Here is a 16,231-nt window from a genome sequence, read left to right on the forward strand (position 1 = left end):
ACTAGTAAGTAATACTTGAGCTATTTTTATTTCTAATATAGTAGGTAACTTGTAAAAAATGCTAATGAGCATTGCAATACCCAAAACCATACAGATAAATGATAATACAATGAACAAGTTAAATCTAATACTGTGTCTATTATGAATAGGTACCAACTGTAAAAGCTATACAAACTATTAATTTTCCCCGGACTAAAATATTGAGAAAGAAAATGTTGTCATCATCATTATTACGTCCGTAAAGGCACATTTGCAACATAAAAACACATATGAGAGAAATGATGAACAGACCTGCATCCCAATGATGGCGTAGATAAAGAAGAGCATCGCGATGAGAAGGCACACATAGGGTAAGGCTTTGAAGCTCTGCACGAACGTCCACAACAGTATTCGAATGGTGTAACCCTGCCTGAGCAGCTTGATCAGTCGCGCGGCTCGAAACAGGCGGAGGAAACCGACGTTGAAAGTGTTTTCCTGCAAACCGACAACAGCGTTCTACTATCTAGTCTCTGAAGTTCCATCAACACCTTCCAATAAAATTAAAAGTAACGAAATTAACTCTTGTTGATATTAAATCAAATATTTTTAAAGTGTTGCAAAGTCTTTGTAGGCCAATCAAATTAGATTTTTTCGGTTAATTAATTCCCAAAAGCTGCAAATATTTTTATTACCATTTCCAGCTTATTCATTTGGTCCTAAATGTGTGTACCTAATGCGATCGAGTTTGCTCAATCCCAAGAGGTGTGTATAATTTTTTTCTCTACTTATTCATTTCAAATTTATTCAAATCATGGTGAAAATTGGTATCTGAGGATTCGAAAGGTACATTCATATGAATTCGTAGTTTAAGTTGTAAAAAAATAGCCGCCATTTTGAATTTTATTTTTGGTGAAATCATGTTATAAATCCCAAAACGCCTTTTTACTAGTGTCTGATCCACCAAACCTGGGTGGTGGTGCCATTGTAATTGATGGTGGGTTCCCTCTACATCGAGTGGTTTGGCAATACAAGGAAAAAAATATCTGCTTAAGCTCGCAAAATTTATGCACATCTCCTGGGATTGCGTAGACATGGATTACACGCATTTAGGACCAAATGAAAGTATTACTTCCATAAAACGTTTTTTTTATCTAATTTGACTGGCCTATTGATGATATGATATATTTTTTGCCTTTAGAGGCACTAAACTTATACTTGGACTGATGTATGTGTTAATTGGTACGTGACATTATTGAGAGCGAGAGCAACAAAGTTCTCGTAGAACTTTACCAGTATCCGTACCATGAGTTACTGACAGAGTTAAAACTGGCATATACACTAACGTCTACGTACGTAATTTACTTTCTATACATCTCCCTCGGACTAATATGAAAGGACGAGGGAGATGCATAGAAAGTAAGTTACGTTCTCGAACTTCTCGATAGCGTTTATGTCAGTGACATACTGGTGGTAGCCACACAGGAACTCTAGCAACACGCAATCACAATCAATTGGTATGGTTCAAAACTAAAACCCTCACAAAAAAATAAAACTGTAATGAAATATAAGTATGTACTTACTAAAAGGCAAACTTACAATGCCTTGTTTTAACTCTCGAAAAAATAATGTGTTGATGGAACCTTGAAATTCGTTAATTACCTATTTTTGTTCGGAAAAGTTACAAAGTAAGTAATAAAATGTGTTATTCTCACCAATGCACAGTTATATTTTTTTAAATATACGCTTTGTTGAAAATAACTAATAAAATTGCAAAACGGAAATGGCGCAAGACATAATTTGTACTTCTCCTAATACCTCTCGCGTCGAATGACAGTCCCAGGACAGTCCCTATTGAAGTCGAATGGCAGTTCATTTTTATATGGAGTAGCTGTCACGTAAAATATTTGTAGACATTTTTTATGATTTAGAAATGTATCATACGTAATGAGATACAAAAACAGAATTAAGAACAACAGCAGTAATCTTTCATTAAACAAAAACATTAAATTTTAATGAAATTTTGTTGATTTTAGTATATATTCTATTTTTTAATTTACCGTTCAAAAGCCACATATATAACGAGGTGATTACTTTTTTGCGCTTTTTCCGCTTGTCAATAAAATATTCACATTTTTTTAAATGGGTTTTTAAACTACATTTAATTTCCTATAGATTATAATACAAAGTAATTAGTACATATGATTGCATTACTTATAAATATGTTTGCCTAATCTTATACTATTCGTATAAATTCTAATACTAATCAAATTTATTAAGAGAAAAATTCACACTGACTCGGCCTGTGAATTGACACACTAAAGTAAATTAAATAAATCAAGTACCATAATCAATTGGTCACACAATCCTAAACAGATCTCATTTAAAATCTAAAAATCTATCAAAGTAAAAGATTCCAAACACTTCCAATGTAACAAAACCAATTAAATAATAGCCAACACAACTATGAATACTATCCACATTACGTATAAACACCAAACGTCTAAAATACTTTCTTTGTTAGCAAAATTTACTGTAACAAACTTGTAACTAAATAAATTTAATTTAAGAAAACACTCTTTGAGTGTAACTACATAATCTAGCCTAAAACTAGCACTACCATAAATTATCGATCAGTTTAAATTTAATTGAGAGTTCTACTAGAATCCCTTGTAAACATAACATTATATTTAAAAGTACTATGTTTCCTAGCAAAACAATTAACTCAGTTGGTTACCTGCTGACAGGATATGTCAGAGGCACAGTGTTCTGGTAGATCGCTCTGTAATCAGGACAAATCGTTTACCTTCCGTTCTCAAACATACCGACTTTTCAAAACATTACCCTCATCTGCGGCAGCCGAGTTAAAAAGTATAAACTACTAATAGTGAATTATATGTATAATTCCTACACCCTGGGTTAAAAGGTACCAGAGTTGTGTGCAATAAATATGCGATTAATCAACAAACATTTGGAAATAACACTGATTGAGAATGAAAAATCTGTTTCTGGCATGAACGATCTTTCAATGATTTTCTTACGATCGGCAATTAGAATTAGGTACCTACATTTACTTTCCAATGTATAGCTCTAAGTAAAATAATAAACATTGGCTAAAATTTAAAATTTATTATTATATTATAAGGAATGGTGAATGTAAGATATTCATGTACACTCAAAATGAGTGAAAACATTTCTTTCGAGTGTACGTTCTTCTGTTGAGTGTAAACTGGCTGATTCATATATTACTGCGATCGTATGGTTATGTTTACGCGTTTTAATTTTTCTTGTGAATCTCAAGTTTTTAAAGATAGCAGATTAGGCATCGTTACAGTTAGTTACTGGGTACTTCGTTTGTGCCAGAAAACTATGCAGATTTAATAAAGAGAATGCAAGTAGAATCCTTGAGGTTTTCAAAAGTCCTTAGGTTTCAGTTTGTTTCTGTTATAAATAATGAATAATGATCAACGGCAACTGCAAGATTTAGAAGTATTTTGGAGCCAGAAGGACATTTTAATAGCTCAAGGAATGAAATCACTTCATGATATTAATACTCACGCCCAATTCCATGATGAGAGCGTCAATAATACTTCCAATGACCGTTATGAAATCGAACGTATTCCATGGATCTTTGAAAAAATTCTGAAAACATAAATTACATGATACTTTTTAAGGTCTCTGCCCACTACACCGTATCATACCATGACCGTGCTATGAACGTGTCAGGCAAAAAAAAAATCTTTGTATTAAAAAGTATGAGACTATGCCCACTAGCCCATTCCGTCACCGACCATACCCGTAGCGTGCCATGCACGGACCGTCAAAAATTGTCGGCGGGGATATTTTGCCGGTGCCGAAACGCTCCGTGCATGGCACGCAACGTTGCCAGAACGGTGCGTGCAAGCGGCGAAACGGTGAGCATACGGGTTATAACCGCGTATGGTGACCGTTCTGTTGCTCGCTCTTGCCAGTATGAGAAGCATTCGCTCGCTCTTTCTGACGAGCCTGGCTCTCGCGAATAAAACGCGGGTACTAATGGGATGAAACGCGGATGCTACGGGGATTATAGGCGGATGCTATGGGGATGATACGCAGTTACTACGGGCACTATACCCGTTATGCACGGATATGAAACGATGTAGACACGGTGTAGTGGGCATAGTAGTCCGTGTCGGGTTACATTCCGTGCCTGATACGTTCATAGCACGGTCATGGTATGATACGGTCTAGTGGGCAGAGACCTTTAGAGTTAATGCTCAGTGTAAATAATCACAGAATGGATAAATGTATCAATATTAAGTCGAAAAGTAATAAAAAAACAAGGGGTACAAATGTACACTTTCTATTTAGAACAAATAGGATGTGGAGTGGGATAAGGAATCTCTCTCTTAGATATTATTCAAAATAAAATTAATTTTGCATAACTAGAAAACTTTTAATTGAGTGACATGAAAACTATATCATATAAAAATTAAGCGGCGTTTTATAATCTATAAATTCTAATTTATAATATTCAAGTCAGTACTGAATATTGAATGCTAAAAAATCATTCTAAGATATATTAAAGAAAATAATGTGTGTTGTCTTATATACACGGCATTATTGGACAGGATTATAAAAAAATGTAATCAATGTTACGCCGTGTGTACAAGAATTATGTTATAACTTAAATCTGTTGTACTATTTAAAGGGCAGCTTACCTGACATCCGAAGGCAATCAACTTCAAAATGGTCTCGACAAGGAAGAAGATCGTAAAGATGAGGTTCATTAATGATAACGAGTCCATGAGTTGTGTTGGAGCCTCGTGAAACTACCACAAAATCAATACCAATATTTTAAACCTCAAACTTTATAAGTAAATACCAAGCCAGATTTACTTTTAACAGCATCCATAAAAATGACAGTAGAACCACCGATCTACTGAGTTCTTAAAAATAAATCTGGCTCATTGGTTTAATACTCTAACATTATTAACTTTTACTACTATCTGCTATAACTTTAGAAAACAAACTCGTTTTGTGTATATCATGTTCAGGTGAATGTACTGGTGTGTGCTGTTAGGTTCCCCTTTTTCATTACCCTGTTGTAAGTATATGTGTGTGAATGTGTAGGTATATGTGTTGTCATTTTGTTGCTTCTCAGTGCAGCACGTGCGTTCATGCAATCGGATTAAACAAACATGCACAATTGCGTCACCACAAATTTACTAGACACATCATGTTTTGCAAATCCCTTGTGAGCTACTTAGACGCTAACAAGAAACTTGCAATATAATGTACATATATAATTAATAGAAGAAAACAAATTTTACAAACCTTTGACTACAGCAGTACTTCGCCAAGTTTGATCCGACTGTTAACTTACCTGACTCATTTTCGGATGGCTAACTCTCTGAAGACAGCTTGAAACCACAAGTACAGTTAAAAGTAAAGGAACATTTATACTGACTGTGTGTGAAACAAACAGGTGCCGCATGCAGCAGGAAAGCCATGCTCAACAATGAAATGCCGAAAAATGGTTTCGTTTTCATTGGCATCTAAGCCATTAATGTAAGAGAGAAATCTTGTACAAGGTATCAAATTTGGGTGGTCATTGGGTAGGGATATTATTTACTCGGCTCGAATTATTCCCATACAGTCATGTAAATAGACAAAAAAACATATTAGTAAACAGAAAGAGTACATTTGTACCTATTTTTGCTGTTCCATAGTAACCAAATTATTTACCAGAACGATCCGTGTATTGGTTTACTTACTTTGACACCGTAAGCGATGATTTTCAACACCGTTTCCACAGAAAACATTCCAGTGAACCCCATATTCGAATACTTGAGGATATCCGCGTAGAGGTCATTTTGATTATAGTACTGCCATTTTGTGATGATGTGCCAGGCGTATTGGATAAACCCATGGCAATGAAAATAGATATTTGTTACTCAATATAATCGTATCAAGGCTTCAATAATTTAATGAGTACTGATAGATGTGATGTTTAGATAATTAAAGTTGGCAAGTAATGTTGTATCATAGCTTTATGCCTTACGATTTTGGACGACGGTAAGTTAGAAAAGGATAACAAAAGAGAGGGATAGCATGAGTGAGGTGAGGAAACGTGCCAACAAGTCATTAAGAGGAACAAAAATACACAGGGTCACAGTGAACGAGAGCATCAGCAAATGCTTTCTTGCCTACTAAACAGAACATTACTAAAATAATGTATCATAATGAGGGGAATCTTAATACACACATTCTGAACAGTTATGAACTTTTGTATTGTTACTGGATCAGGTATAATCTCCTATGTAAATTTTGATTTCACGGTGAAATTTAAGCAGCTGATAGCCACCACCAACAATTACGCCTGGCAGTAGGCCATTCCACGAAGCATGCAGATCGCTCACAAAAACAATTAGGAATAGGTCTTATACAAGATCATGCAACACGAACAACAATAATGGCCCATGCCCCGAGCTCACTGCTTTCAGAGTAGTTGTGCATCAACAAGCACGAATAGTCCAATTTATATTTTGTGTTTCATGTGCTGTAGATGTGCAGGAAGGATACGCTTATCGTGCAGTAGACATTGATACATACATAATGAATAGCAAGCAAGGAGTCACGAAAGGAACACATAACTGAACGTAGGATTAAAACAATAAAATTATTCGTGGCGTACACTTGACGGGATAGGCTTAGACAGATCCACGGCGCATTCCGATGCAGTGTACCTAGTCTCGCGACGAGTTTATATTCCATAAATGTCATTGTAAGTGTTGCATGTGTTGTGTAATTTTGAAAATCTTATGCTAGGCAGTACTTGTTTTTATAGCCAATTTGTATTTGTTTCCTTTGTATCTAAGGCGGGAATTACAAAGTGAGGTGTACACAATTTTGCAAGAACGGGGTTGTTTGGTGCCGATAAGTATTGGACGCACGCAAGTATAACATATAGTGGGGATTATTGTTAGGGACATTATGCTCTTTACCAAATTAGACAGTTGTACACGAAGCGGGCTCAATCGTAGATAGAGCTAAACGATACTAGCCAGTTCCGACACGTACCCTTTACCCAAAGGCCATGAAGAAGTGTCCCGACAAAATTCACTTGACGCTGACGCTGGTAACGTGTGTAAACTGCCATTGGTAACACCCAATTATGAATTGTGGTTGGCGCTGGCAGCGTCAGCGTTGAGTAAATTCGTTTGGAGAATTTTTTTGTGGTCTTCAGGTACGCCATAGTGAGCCCGGTCACAAGCACCTGTCTAGCTTTGGTCGAGCGCTAAGTGATTACCGAATTTGTTCTGCTAAACTAACTCGTCTTCAACTGTGCCTTGTGGTTGGACTAACTTTTCCAGCAACTAATTCATTAGTGACCGCTTCTACATTTTACATTCAAAGTGCTTACTCATGTTTGTATGTAGTTTGTTTAGACGATATCTTGCGATAAGTAGGGTACAAACAATTATACAATAGTTATACCTACTATCATCGACACGATTATTATTCTCATTAAATATTACAATACTTAAATAGAAAGATTGTGATACATACCTTCATCATGAGTAACAATGTGTTGAGTACGATGAGAGTCATGATGAAGTACTCAAAAGGCGTAGAGACTACTATTCTCCACACTTTGTACTTAAAACTCGCCCTTTTGCTTGGCATATACCTCTCAAGAGGCCGCGCTTCTATAGTAAAGTCTATACACGATTTCTGTAAAGAATAATGTTAGTGTAAGATGATAGAAAATAAAATAAAACAATACACTGCTTACTACTACTGTACACAATTACATACTAAACTAACCTGATTCTTATCAATTTCACCGTCTTGTAACTCGGCTTCACCTTGCTCTTGAAATGTGATAATTATCAGAGCTACGAATATGTTAACAAAGAAAAACGGAAACACCACAAAATAAACTATATAAAATATGGACATTTCTATTCGAAAGTTTTGTATGGGTCCCCTATCTTCATACGTAGCAGCCATGGAGTTTTGTAACACCCTGAAAAAAAAAATGATATGTTATTTGGTGAGGTACAACACTCATAATTATGGATCATCAAGAAGATAAACTACTCCGTAGGCTTTGATTAGCAAAAACTGGCAGCGAGTTGCTTATCCTTCGCACCATTGTAACTCCCGCAGAAGACCACGCTTAGACGCTTTATGTAAAGTATTATGATGCGACTCATGACTCAGTTGTACCGTACTGGCAATTGTGATCGCACTCCAAATTATGGCACGGATAATGCGTTATCACTGCGAGTTGCCTTGTATGCTGCATTTATTAAGTCTCGGTTTCCCGCGCAAACGATGCGAATGCAATGATCAGGACTTACTGTGGCCACCCTTCTCCCGTCTGTACCGCAAAAAGCGTGAGCATGGCAGTGGCGACGTTGTCGTAATGGAAGAATTGCGTCGTCCACTGCCGTTTGCTTACTTTCGGCAGCAGGCTATTCGCCTCGTAGACGAAATACGACCCTCTGCAATAACACAAACCCCATTTGAATAGTTAGATCCCACTTAGAGTAGAGTAGAAAGTTGGTATAGTATCCGTTATCCCATGAGCATACGATACGTGTGCTAACTCGGGGCACGAATACTAAACTGATGTTTAATATTAAAGTTTGTTAAATTATATTTATGTATTTTCTCATTGAATATCATATATTACTGTCAAGAGGTTCTATATCATGTCTAATATCGAGCCCCTTATGATACACTTCAATAATTAACATCACTTTAGTGTTCGTGCCCCGAGCTAGCACACGTATGCCCATGAGTGTTAGTTAAAATCATTTACTTATGGTGTGTACTAACTAACTAGGATTAAATAAAACAATTAAAAATCATCCATACTTGAACAGACATTTGATATACCATATACCATGACGACCATATGCAGTCTTCATTTAAAAATGTATACACGGAATTAGAAATATGAAAAACAAGGGATTTCTCGGAACTTCGGTTGTTTTAGTCACTTGAATTACACGACTGTCTATGTTACAGGTACAGGTAGTGACACAAATACCACAGAAATTATAGCAAAAACAAAGTAGGTATACTCACTGGCAGTCTTCAAATGTATTCTTACTGATATCGTTGCAGTGAAAAAATTTACCATTAAAAAGTTGTACTGCAATTACAGCAAATATGAATTGAAACAATATGTACACTATGAGAATGTTAATGACGTTTTTCAAAGAGTTCACCACACAGTCAAACACTGCTTTTAATTTAGGGATTCGTTTTATAGTTTTCAACGGCCTGAGCACGCGCAACACTCTTAGCGACTTTATCGTCGATAGATTCTGAGCGCCTTTTTTCACACCTCTGTAACAATAAAAAAATATATATTGGTATATTAGGTTATTTTTAGTAGGCAGTACCTAGGGCAAAATGTTTCAAACGCGTTTTCGCGAAAGTGAAGTGAAAGTATTTAGGTATTCTGCAATGTACGTATATTACAATGCACTTATGAATGTCAAAAACTGCCACCGATTCTAACTCTAAACCACAGCCCTAGAGAACATGCGGCGTCGTGAATAAGCCAAACAACATAATTTATATTTCGTCACTTCATTTTTCAGATATAATAAATTCACCACAGTTATCTATCCGTCGTGTAGCAGTCGCACATATTTAAAGACACATGTTTTCGAGCGATTTTTCTCTGAGTGTTTTATAATTAGTATTGTGAAATATTTTTTACGTACCCGATTTCAAAACCGAAGCTCACTAGGGCACATATTACGACAGCAGCATCCATGATGTTCCATAAGTCGCGAAGATAAGCACCCGGGTGAAATAGTATTCCCAGATCAACAATCTTGAGTAACATTTCAACGGTGAATACACCGGTGAACGCGTAATCGAATAAATTTAATATTTTATTCCTGTGAAAGAAATTGTTCGGTTAGTTTTAAAATACAACCCTATAGCTGAATATTTTTACTTGCTTATATTTTGTTTGCTTGGACTGTACAATCTAAAGCTATAACTATAGCTTATAAGGATATGTTTGCCTTTGTACCTTTATTTCTGTAAATTTTATGTAAATCTGTGTTCTGTAGGTACAATAAAGTGATTACTACTACTACCACTATTATAAGAGAAGGCTTATTCCTTAAGGGCGGGAAATGAGTATATGATACCTCTGAAGAGTCTGGAGTTACAAGGATCCATACGAGTATGGTTATCGCTTATAAGTTAATGAATGATAAGTAATAGGGAATTATTTAGCTTGTTTATACGTACCAGGCGCTTTCTTCAACAACAGGATCTTCAGCTGCTAAAGCCGCAGAACTCATACATATAACAATCATGATAAAAAAATCAAAGTATTTTAAATTTACAACCCAATGTGCGCCTCTCCTAATTCTGCAATGAAAGAAAATACACAATGACAATATTTAAAGTAGAATAATGAACTAAAGTGAAAATATGTACAACATATTAAGAAACTCGGCGACATATATACAGTTAGAATCGAGTGGGAGTGGGACAGCAATATGAGCAGACTACTATTAATACTTTGGATTTCTATTTAATTTAAGTATATTTCTTACATCGTTTCCATAATTGTGGTTGTGGTTGAATATAATTAAAAGAATTTTTTATTACATTTAATATCTACGGACAATATAGAACGAGAGGTAACGGAATCTGCGACTATAAGGTAAATGCACCATAATTAGAAATACCAGTAGACGGAAAGGGTAGACAATCCTCGACCAATCTGCACTTATATCTCACTGTCGAACATGAACTGTGGGTAAAACTGTCTGTTTCGTTATCACATCACGTAGACATCACCCGGGGCGGAATACTCGTAGAGTCAGACAATGCTAAGTGCTACGTCAAAGATCCATGGACGCAATTGCCCCGATTGATCATACCTAGATAGTTAACTTACGGATTAGTGGGTGACAAAATGAACATGGACGAATATGGCAGCATTGGTTTTGGTCCATCTGGCACCTCGTCATCATCCTCCTTTTTGGCCTCTTCTTTCTTTTTGTTCTGGAATGGTTTGAGACACAGTATTAACGAGTTGAAATATAAACTTAAATAGAATCTACGTCATGACGTTCATATAAGTTAACTAGCAAGGCTCGTAACGAATTTAGTTACAAATTAATCTATTACTTAACATAACTTCGAATTTGCAAATTAAAGAATGTTTATTGGTTTCTAATTGAAATAATTTTGATATTTAATGATTAAGCACTAGAAAATCATTATTGACATAACACATTTTATATAACATAAATAACATAAACAAAATATCGAAGCCAGTAGTAATTGACAGCAGATTCTACACACACATGCAATATTATAGCTTGTATACGTGTGACGTCACCATTTCGTTGTCACACACATGAACCAGCCAGAAGATAGGAAGTACAATGATGATGTAAATTTAAACAACAATACGTACTGTTTACGCCTGGGTAATACAAACGATATAACATTATACAAGATAGCAATCTATACAACAACGATAACAATGTAAAGAACACCTATAAGTAACAACCATCAGGCCCACAAAAGCGACACATACTCGCATGAGACCATTTTAGAACATTGCTGATTGTATTTATTGTCAATATTAAAATAACAATGACTATGGAGAGAGATGATATAGATGGATCAACTTTTTTGTTGTTATTCTATCCCGCCAGGCGACAATAGTAGAAAAGGATGTTAGAAGAAATGTTATACGTACTACGTTCTACTATATGCTAAGTAGATGGATGACCCAATGACCCATTATGAAAACGACTTATAACTGTTATATCATAATGAATATACTTGGCCATGTTAAAAACCATAGAACAACGGGTTTAAAACTGACCCAGGCGACCGTGACCATGGCAACGAGTAGCAAGAAAAAATTGATTCACCCATATAAAAGATGACACACATTACACCGAGCGGAGCCCGTCATCCGGTGCTCAGGCACATCATTATTTAAATATGAGCCCGTGTGGGTTAGAGTTGAGACTTTTTCACTGTGTAGAGGAGAGACGTTGTCAAAAATTAATCTACATGTGACTGTCAGTTTTAGAAGTATATTCTACGTAAGCGAGTCAGGCACGTTTCGGGCTCGGTACGGACCAGCGTGAGTCATCCTTCTGACCAACAATGTTCCAAATCTATTGCGCATGATCAAGCCTAGCTTACACCACCATCGAGCTGCTATTACCTTCCTGGTAGTAGGCGACGGGGAATCTACTTCGGGTGGTATCCCGTCCACCGCGTGTAACGCTCCCATCTCTTTCTTCAATTCCTAATCAGCCGAAACAGAGGTTGTCGTATGAAACAAATTTTGTTCAGCACATCCGATCTTCCATACAACAACCGCTCGAAAGTGTTGTGTTTATGCTCGTGGAAGAGTGGTTGAACATGCTATGACTTTGAAAATAGTGATTCTATCAACTCAGGTCGGAAGCATCAGAGGATGAAATAGTAACATTCATGTGAAAAACAGCGTGACAAGGTAAAGAGAGTTGTGTACTTACTGCAAGTTGCTTTTCCTTGTCCTCCTCGACCTGTTCCTCTTCCGCAGCTGTCAATTCCTGGAATGAAAACACAAAACATTTACACAAAAAGCTTGAAATTTACAGGTGCGGCACAACAATGTAACACAGATGTTGTTATTGACAAAAAACGTTAAAATCTCTGGTGACCTCATACATATTATAACGAGGGAATGGAAGGTATTGAAAATGGTAACGCTAGTAGGAATTTCTCAATGTTTTTTTTCGATCGGGTATCATTTTTAGTGGATATGCCAATAATTTCACGAAATGCATATAATATAGGTAAGGTCACCGGAGCAATGCTCTCATTAGCAATGCACTTACCTGAGCGTTGGCTAAGTTATCGACAGCGATGGCAAGAAACACGTTGAGCAGAGTGTAGTTCCCGAAAAGCACCAGTATAACGAAATACAAAGAGTAGATCATGCCCTTCTGAATGCCACCCTGTGATTCGATGCCGTGATACATCACTTCGTTCCAATCTTCACCTGTTAAAATCTGAAAGAAATGAAAGTCCGTATTTTTTAAGACATTCTTTTAAAATGACGAGTGGTTAGATTTAGGTGGCCATTTTTTGCGATTCGACATAGGTATTGCCTTACACAATCAACAACACGTAAAATTTGTTTAGGTACAAATTCACATTAAAAGCTTTAATAAGACAAACATTTTACAACTCATAATACAAGCGGAAGTCTCTTTCTAATAAAAGGGAATGAAAAGAGGCGTCCGCTTGTATTATGAGTTGTAAAATGTTATGCAATAGGCCCCTGTTGTATGTAATCAATAAAGATTATTTCAAATTCAATGAAGTTAATTGGTACTTCATGTCATGAGACTCCTATCATTTATTTTTCCAAAAGTTAAGAACATTTTGATACACAGCAAAACTAAGTCGGGGAGGTTTCTGTGATAATTATTAGTCACAACAAGAAATAAGGTTGCAGTATCATCTACTTTTATGTGTTTATATGTATATTATCGAGGTAGGAACGTAGTCCTTTGGTCATGGTTTGTCATAACATGACCAGAACACAGTTAAAAAGTTGAGGTACGTACCTGGAAGACAGTAAGCAGCGCAATAGGGAAGGTATTGAAGTTAGTCGGCGGTGTTCCCTCCTCGAAGTTGAACTGGCCGCCGAACAACTGCATGCCGAGTAAAGCGAAGATGAGGATAAACAAGAACAATAGGAACAGCAGTGAGATGATAGATCTCATGGAGTTCAGGAGTGATATCACTAGGTTCCTGAGGGACGACCAGTACTTGGTGACCTGAAATAGACGAAACATGGAGGTTAACATCTATGGTTTATTGTCGCCAGTCCATATACTTCCTGTATAAGCCTCTATAAGCCATATTTTATTCCATCCAAAACGTATGTCATGGCTGTTTGTTGCAGCTCGAATTTTTCCTTTAGGGGCAATTTTTCCAAACGAAATGCTATTTTATTATTACGTTAGTGCAATTTATTATTACTCAGATAAAATGAAGAGGACGAACGTATTTTAGTTACCTTGAATATCCTCAGCAGTCTTAACGCTCTCAACACAGACAGGCCGAATGAGCCGCCCTTCACTTCGGACCACACCACTTCGAATATGGAGCCCGATATGACCACGCAGTCGAATCGGTTGAAAGAAGACTCGAAGTATATCCGCGGTCCCAAAGCATACATCTTCACCCACATCTCCATCATAAAAAGACCCAAGAACACAAATTCGGCATAATCTGGAAAAAAGAAATAATATGTATTAAGCAAAAAGTTTTTACAACACAAATTGAAAACATTGATAACCGCACTAGGTACGTTTGTATCGCGAGAACCAATGTTATGACCAAATATGCTATAGCCGGTTGGCAGATTAAAAGTAAAACTAGTACTTACACATAGTGTATAAATCAATTAGAATGATAAGTATAAAGGATAAATGCTGCCTCTTTGATTCTTGATGTACAACTGCCGTCATTATGCCGCGAGATTACTGATGTGTATATTCAAAATAGGTACTTACATAAAAATGAGGTCAGCCATTTTGGTTGTTTATAATGCTCGACGGCGACACATATCGTGTTGAACAACACCAGCACAATGACGAACCAGTAGAACCACTGCGTCTTGACCGTGTGCCGGATCCAAAAACGAAATCTCTTTTCCGCCCGCCAGAAGTCTGCACACTTGCCCACAGATCGCGTCTTGCTCTTCAAAAAACCTAAAAACCAATGAACCGTTAATAAAATATATTTCGTCTTCATGCGAGCCTAATGAATAAGCTTACAGTTCCGAACGACCAATTGGCTAGCATCAACATTAGCTATAGGAAGAACTGGGATTTTAGCGTCATTCAGTTAAATGTCGTTGATGTTTCTAGCGTTGGCGATGTTCTCAACGTGCCCGAATTAGGCTCTGTGGTAATTGGCACCGCCGGTGTCGAAATTCGATAACGGCTCGAATTCGACTCATTGCTCATAAATCTTTGACCCTCTGGGAATATTCGTCATGTTATTTCTAGCCTCTTTCAAGTCACGCTGTAAGGTAACCTTTTTGGTGGAAGGATCTAAAGCCCAAGTCTATCAAGCTTTAGTTAACATGGACAGTGGGAAATATACCAACAGATGAAAGAATAGCAAGGACGTCATAGAAGGTACTCAAACGACTTTACGCCACATTAAAAGTCTTTGTGCACGTAAAGGCGCTTTATCGGGATCTGAAAGGGGTCACTATTCTACGACTATGACTATACTATTTTGACTACATAGAAGTTGTAAAGGAATATTCTACCAGCATCACGCTTGATCCCATACCTTGCTTTTTCTTTGGAACTGTAAACAACCAACACAGAAATAGAGTACGAATACTTAAAGGTAGGGTGGCAATGAGTGTAAAAGAAAGTCAACACAGTCATGCAACATTCGCATAAAATTATGTAAGAAAATAAAAACGATTCAAAAATCGCTATTGTTAACGAAAGATTACTCATCAAATTTACTGTAATAATAAGGCACGAAACTTATTACCATCTATTATTCACAAGAAAGAAAAATTATCGAAATTATCGGAAAAGGTTAGTAAACAATATACTGTCGCTATCGACGCGTATGTGTTTCTAATGAACGAAAGTAAAACATTCATTTTGTACAGCTAGATGAAGTTACATATGTACTCGTACCTACTGGAAGTAAGAAATCAAAGATGAAAAACAGCAAAAAGAACTGGCTTTATGATTTTCTATTTCTTTACAATTACTAGTTAAACATGAAAGTTTCCCTTAGTTAAAACAATAAATAGAAAAACGTGTCTGCAAAGAAACAACGCAATCTTGTCGAGCTTGGGTGAATAGTAATAGCTGTCTGAAGAAAAATAGGCAAAGTTAACCAGTTCTTTGCTGCTGCCACTCGGCAATGATATACGCGTGAGAGCGAGACGGGTATACTGACCGTCGTCACCGCACTCCTCGTCCTGCTCCTCCTCTTCAGTGTCGGTGCTTTTACTTTTGCCGAGGTTTTTTAACTTCTTTTTGGCCGCTGCTTTCCTCCTCGCTATTAAACAAATTGGTTAGTTGAATTTTATTCGCAAATGTGATATGAAAAATAAATTTAGAACGACTGGATCTCAAAAATGCATACACACCTTCTATTATGTGCATTTTCTCCTCCTCGGTGGTTCTTTCTTCAGCTAAAATTACTTCCTCTGGAAATA

General features: G+C 36.7%; 1 protein-coding gene across 3 annotated transcripts in view; it reads right to left on the reverse strand.

Moving 5' to 3' along the window:
• LOC134661591 (voltage-dependent calcium channel type A subunit alpha-1) overlaps nucleotides 1-16,231 on the reverse strand; it is a 50,958-nt gene that overhangs the window by 12,248 nt on the left and 22,479 nt on the right. Inside the window, exons 9-29 of one of the 3 annotated variants that reach the window (XM_063517721.1) lie at nucleotides 16,163-16,222; nucleotides 15,970-16,071; nucleotides 15,337-15,354; nucleotides 14,547-14,744; nucleotides 14,048-14,262; nucleotides 13,593-13,805; nucleotides 12,858-13,031; nucleotides 12,513-12,569; nucleotides 12,197-12,280; nucleotides 10,904-11,010; nucleotides 10,246-10,368; nucleotides 9,705-9,884; nucleotides 9,058-9,321; nucleotides 8,325-8,468; nucleotides 7,786-7,987; nucleotides 7,528-7,692; nucleotides 5,733-5,843; nucleotides 4,677-4,787; nucleotides 3,535-3,618; nucleotides 2,714-2,758; nucleotides 292-474 (exon numbers count right to left, since the gene is read on the reverse strand). In XM_063517721.1, the coding sequence (XP_063373791.1) occupies nucleotides 292-474; nucleotides 2,714-2,758; nucleotides 3,535-3,618; nucleotides 4,677-4,787; nucleotides 5,733-5,843; nucleotides 7,528-7,692; nucleotides 7,786-7,987; nucleotides 8,325-8,468; nucleotides 9,058-9,321; nucleotides 9,705-9,884; nucleotides 10,246-10,368; nucleotides 10,904-11,010; nucleotides 12,197-12,280; nucleotides 12,513-12,569; nucleotides 12,858-13,031; nucleotides 13,593-13,805; nucleotides 14,048-14,262; nucleotides 14,547-14,744; nucleotides 15,337-15,354; nucleotides 15,970-16,071; nucleotides 16,163-16,222 (2,840 nt within the window). The remainder of the gene's footprint in view (nucleotides 1-291; nucleotides 475-2,713; nucleotides 2,759-3,534; nucleotides 3,619-4,676; nucleotides 4,788-5,732; nucleotides 5,844-7,527; nucleotides 7,693-7,785; nucleotides 7,988-8,324; nucleotides 8,469-9,057; nucleotides 9,322-9,704; nucleotides 9,885-10,245; nucleotides 10,369-10,903; nucleotides 11,011-12,196; nucleotides 12,281-12,512; nucleotides 12,570-12,857; nucleotides 13,032-13,592; nucleotides 13,806-14,047; nucleotides 14,263-14,546; nucleotides 14,745-15,336; nucleotides 15,355-15,969; nucleotides 16,072-16,162; nucleotides 16,223-16,231) is intronic. The other 2 variants (XM_063517722.1, XM_063517723.1) reach the window with 2 other exon arrangements.

The sequence above is a fragment of the Cydia amplana genome, chromosome Z (assembly GCF_948474715.1).
Source record: "Cydia amplana chromosome Z, ilCydAmpl1.1, whole genome shotgun sequence".
NCBI lineage: Eukaryota > Metazoa > Arthropoda > Insecta > Lepidoptera > Tortricidae > Cydia > Cydia amplana.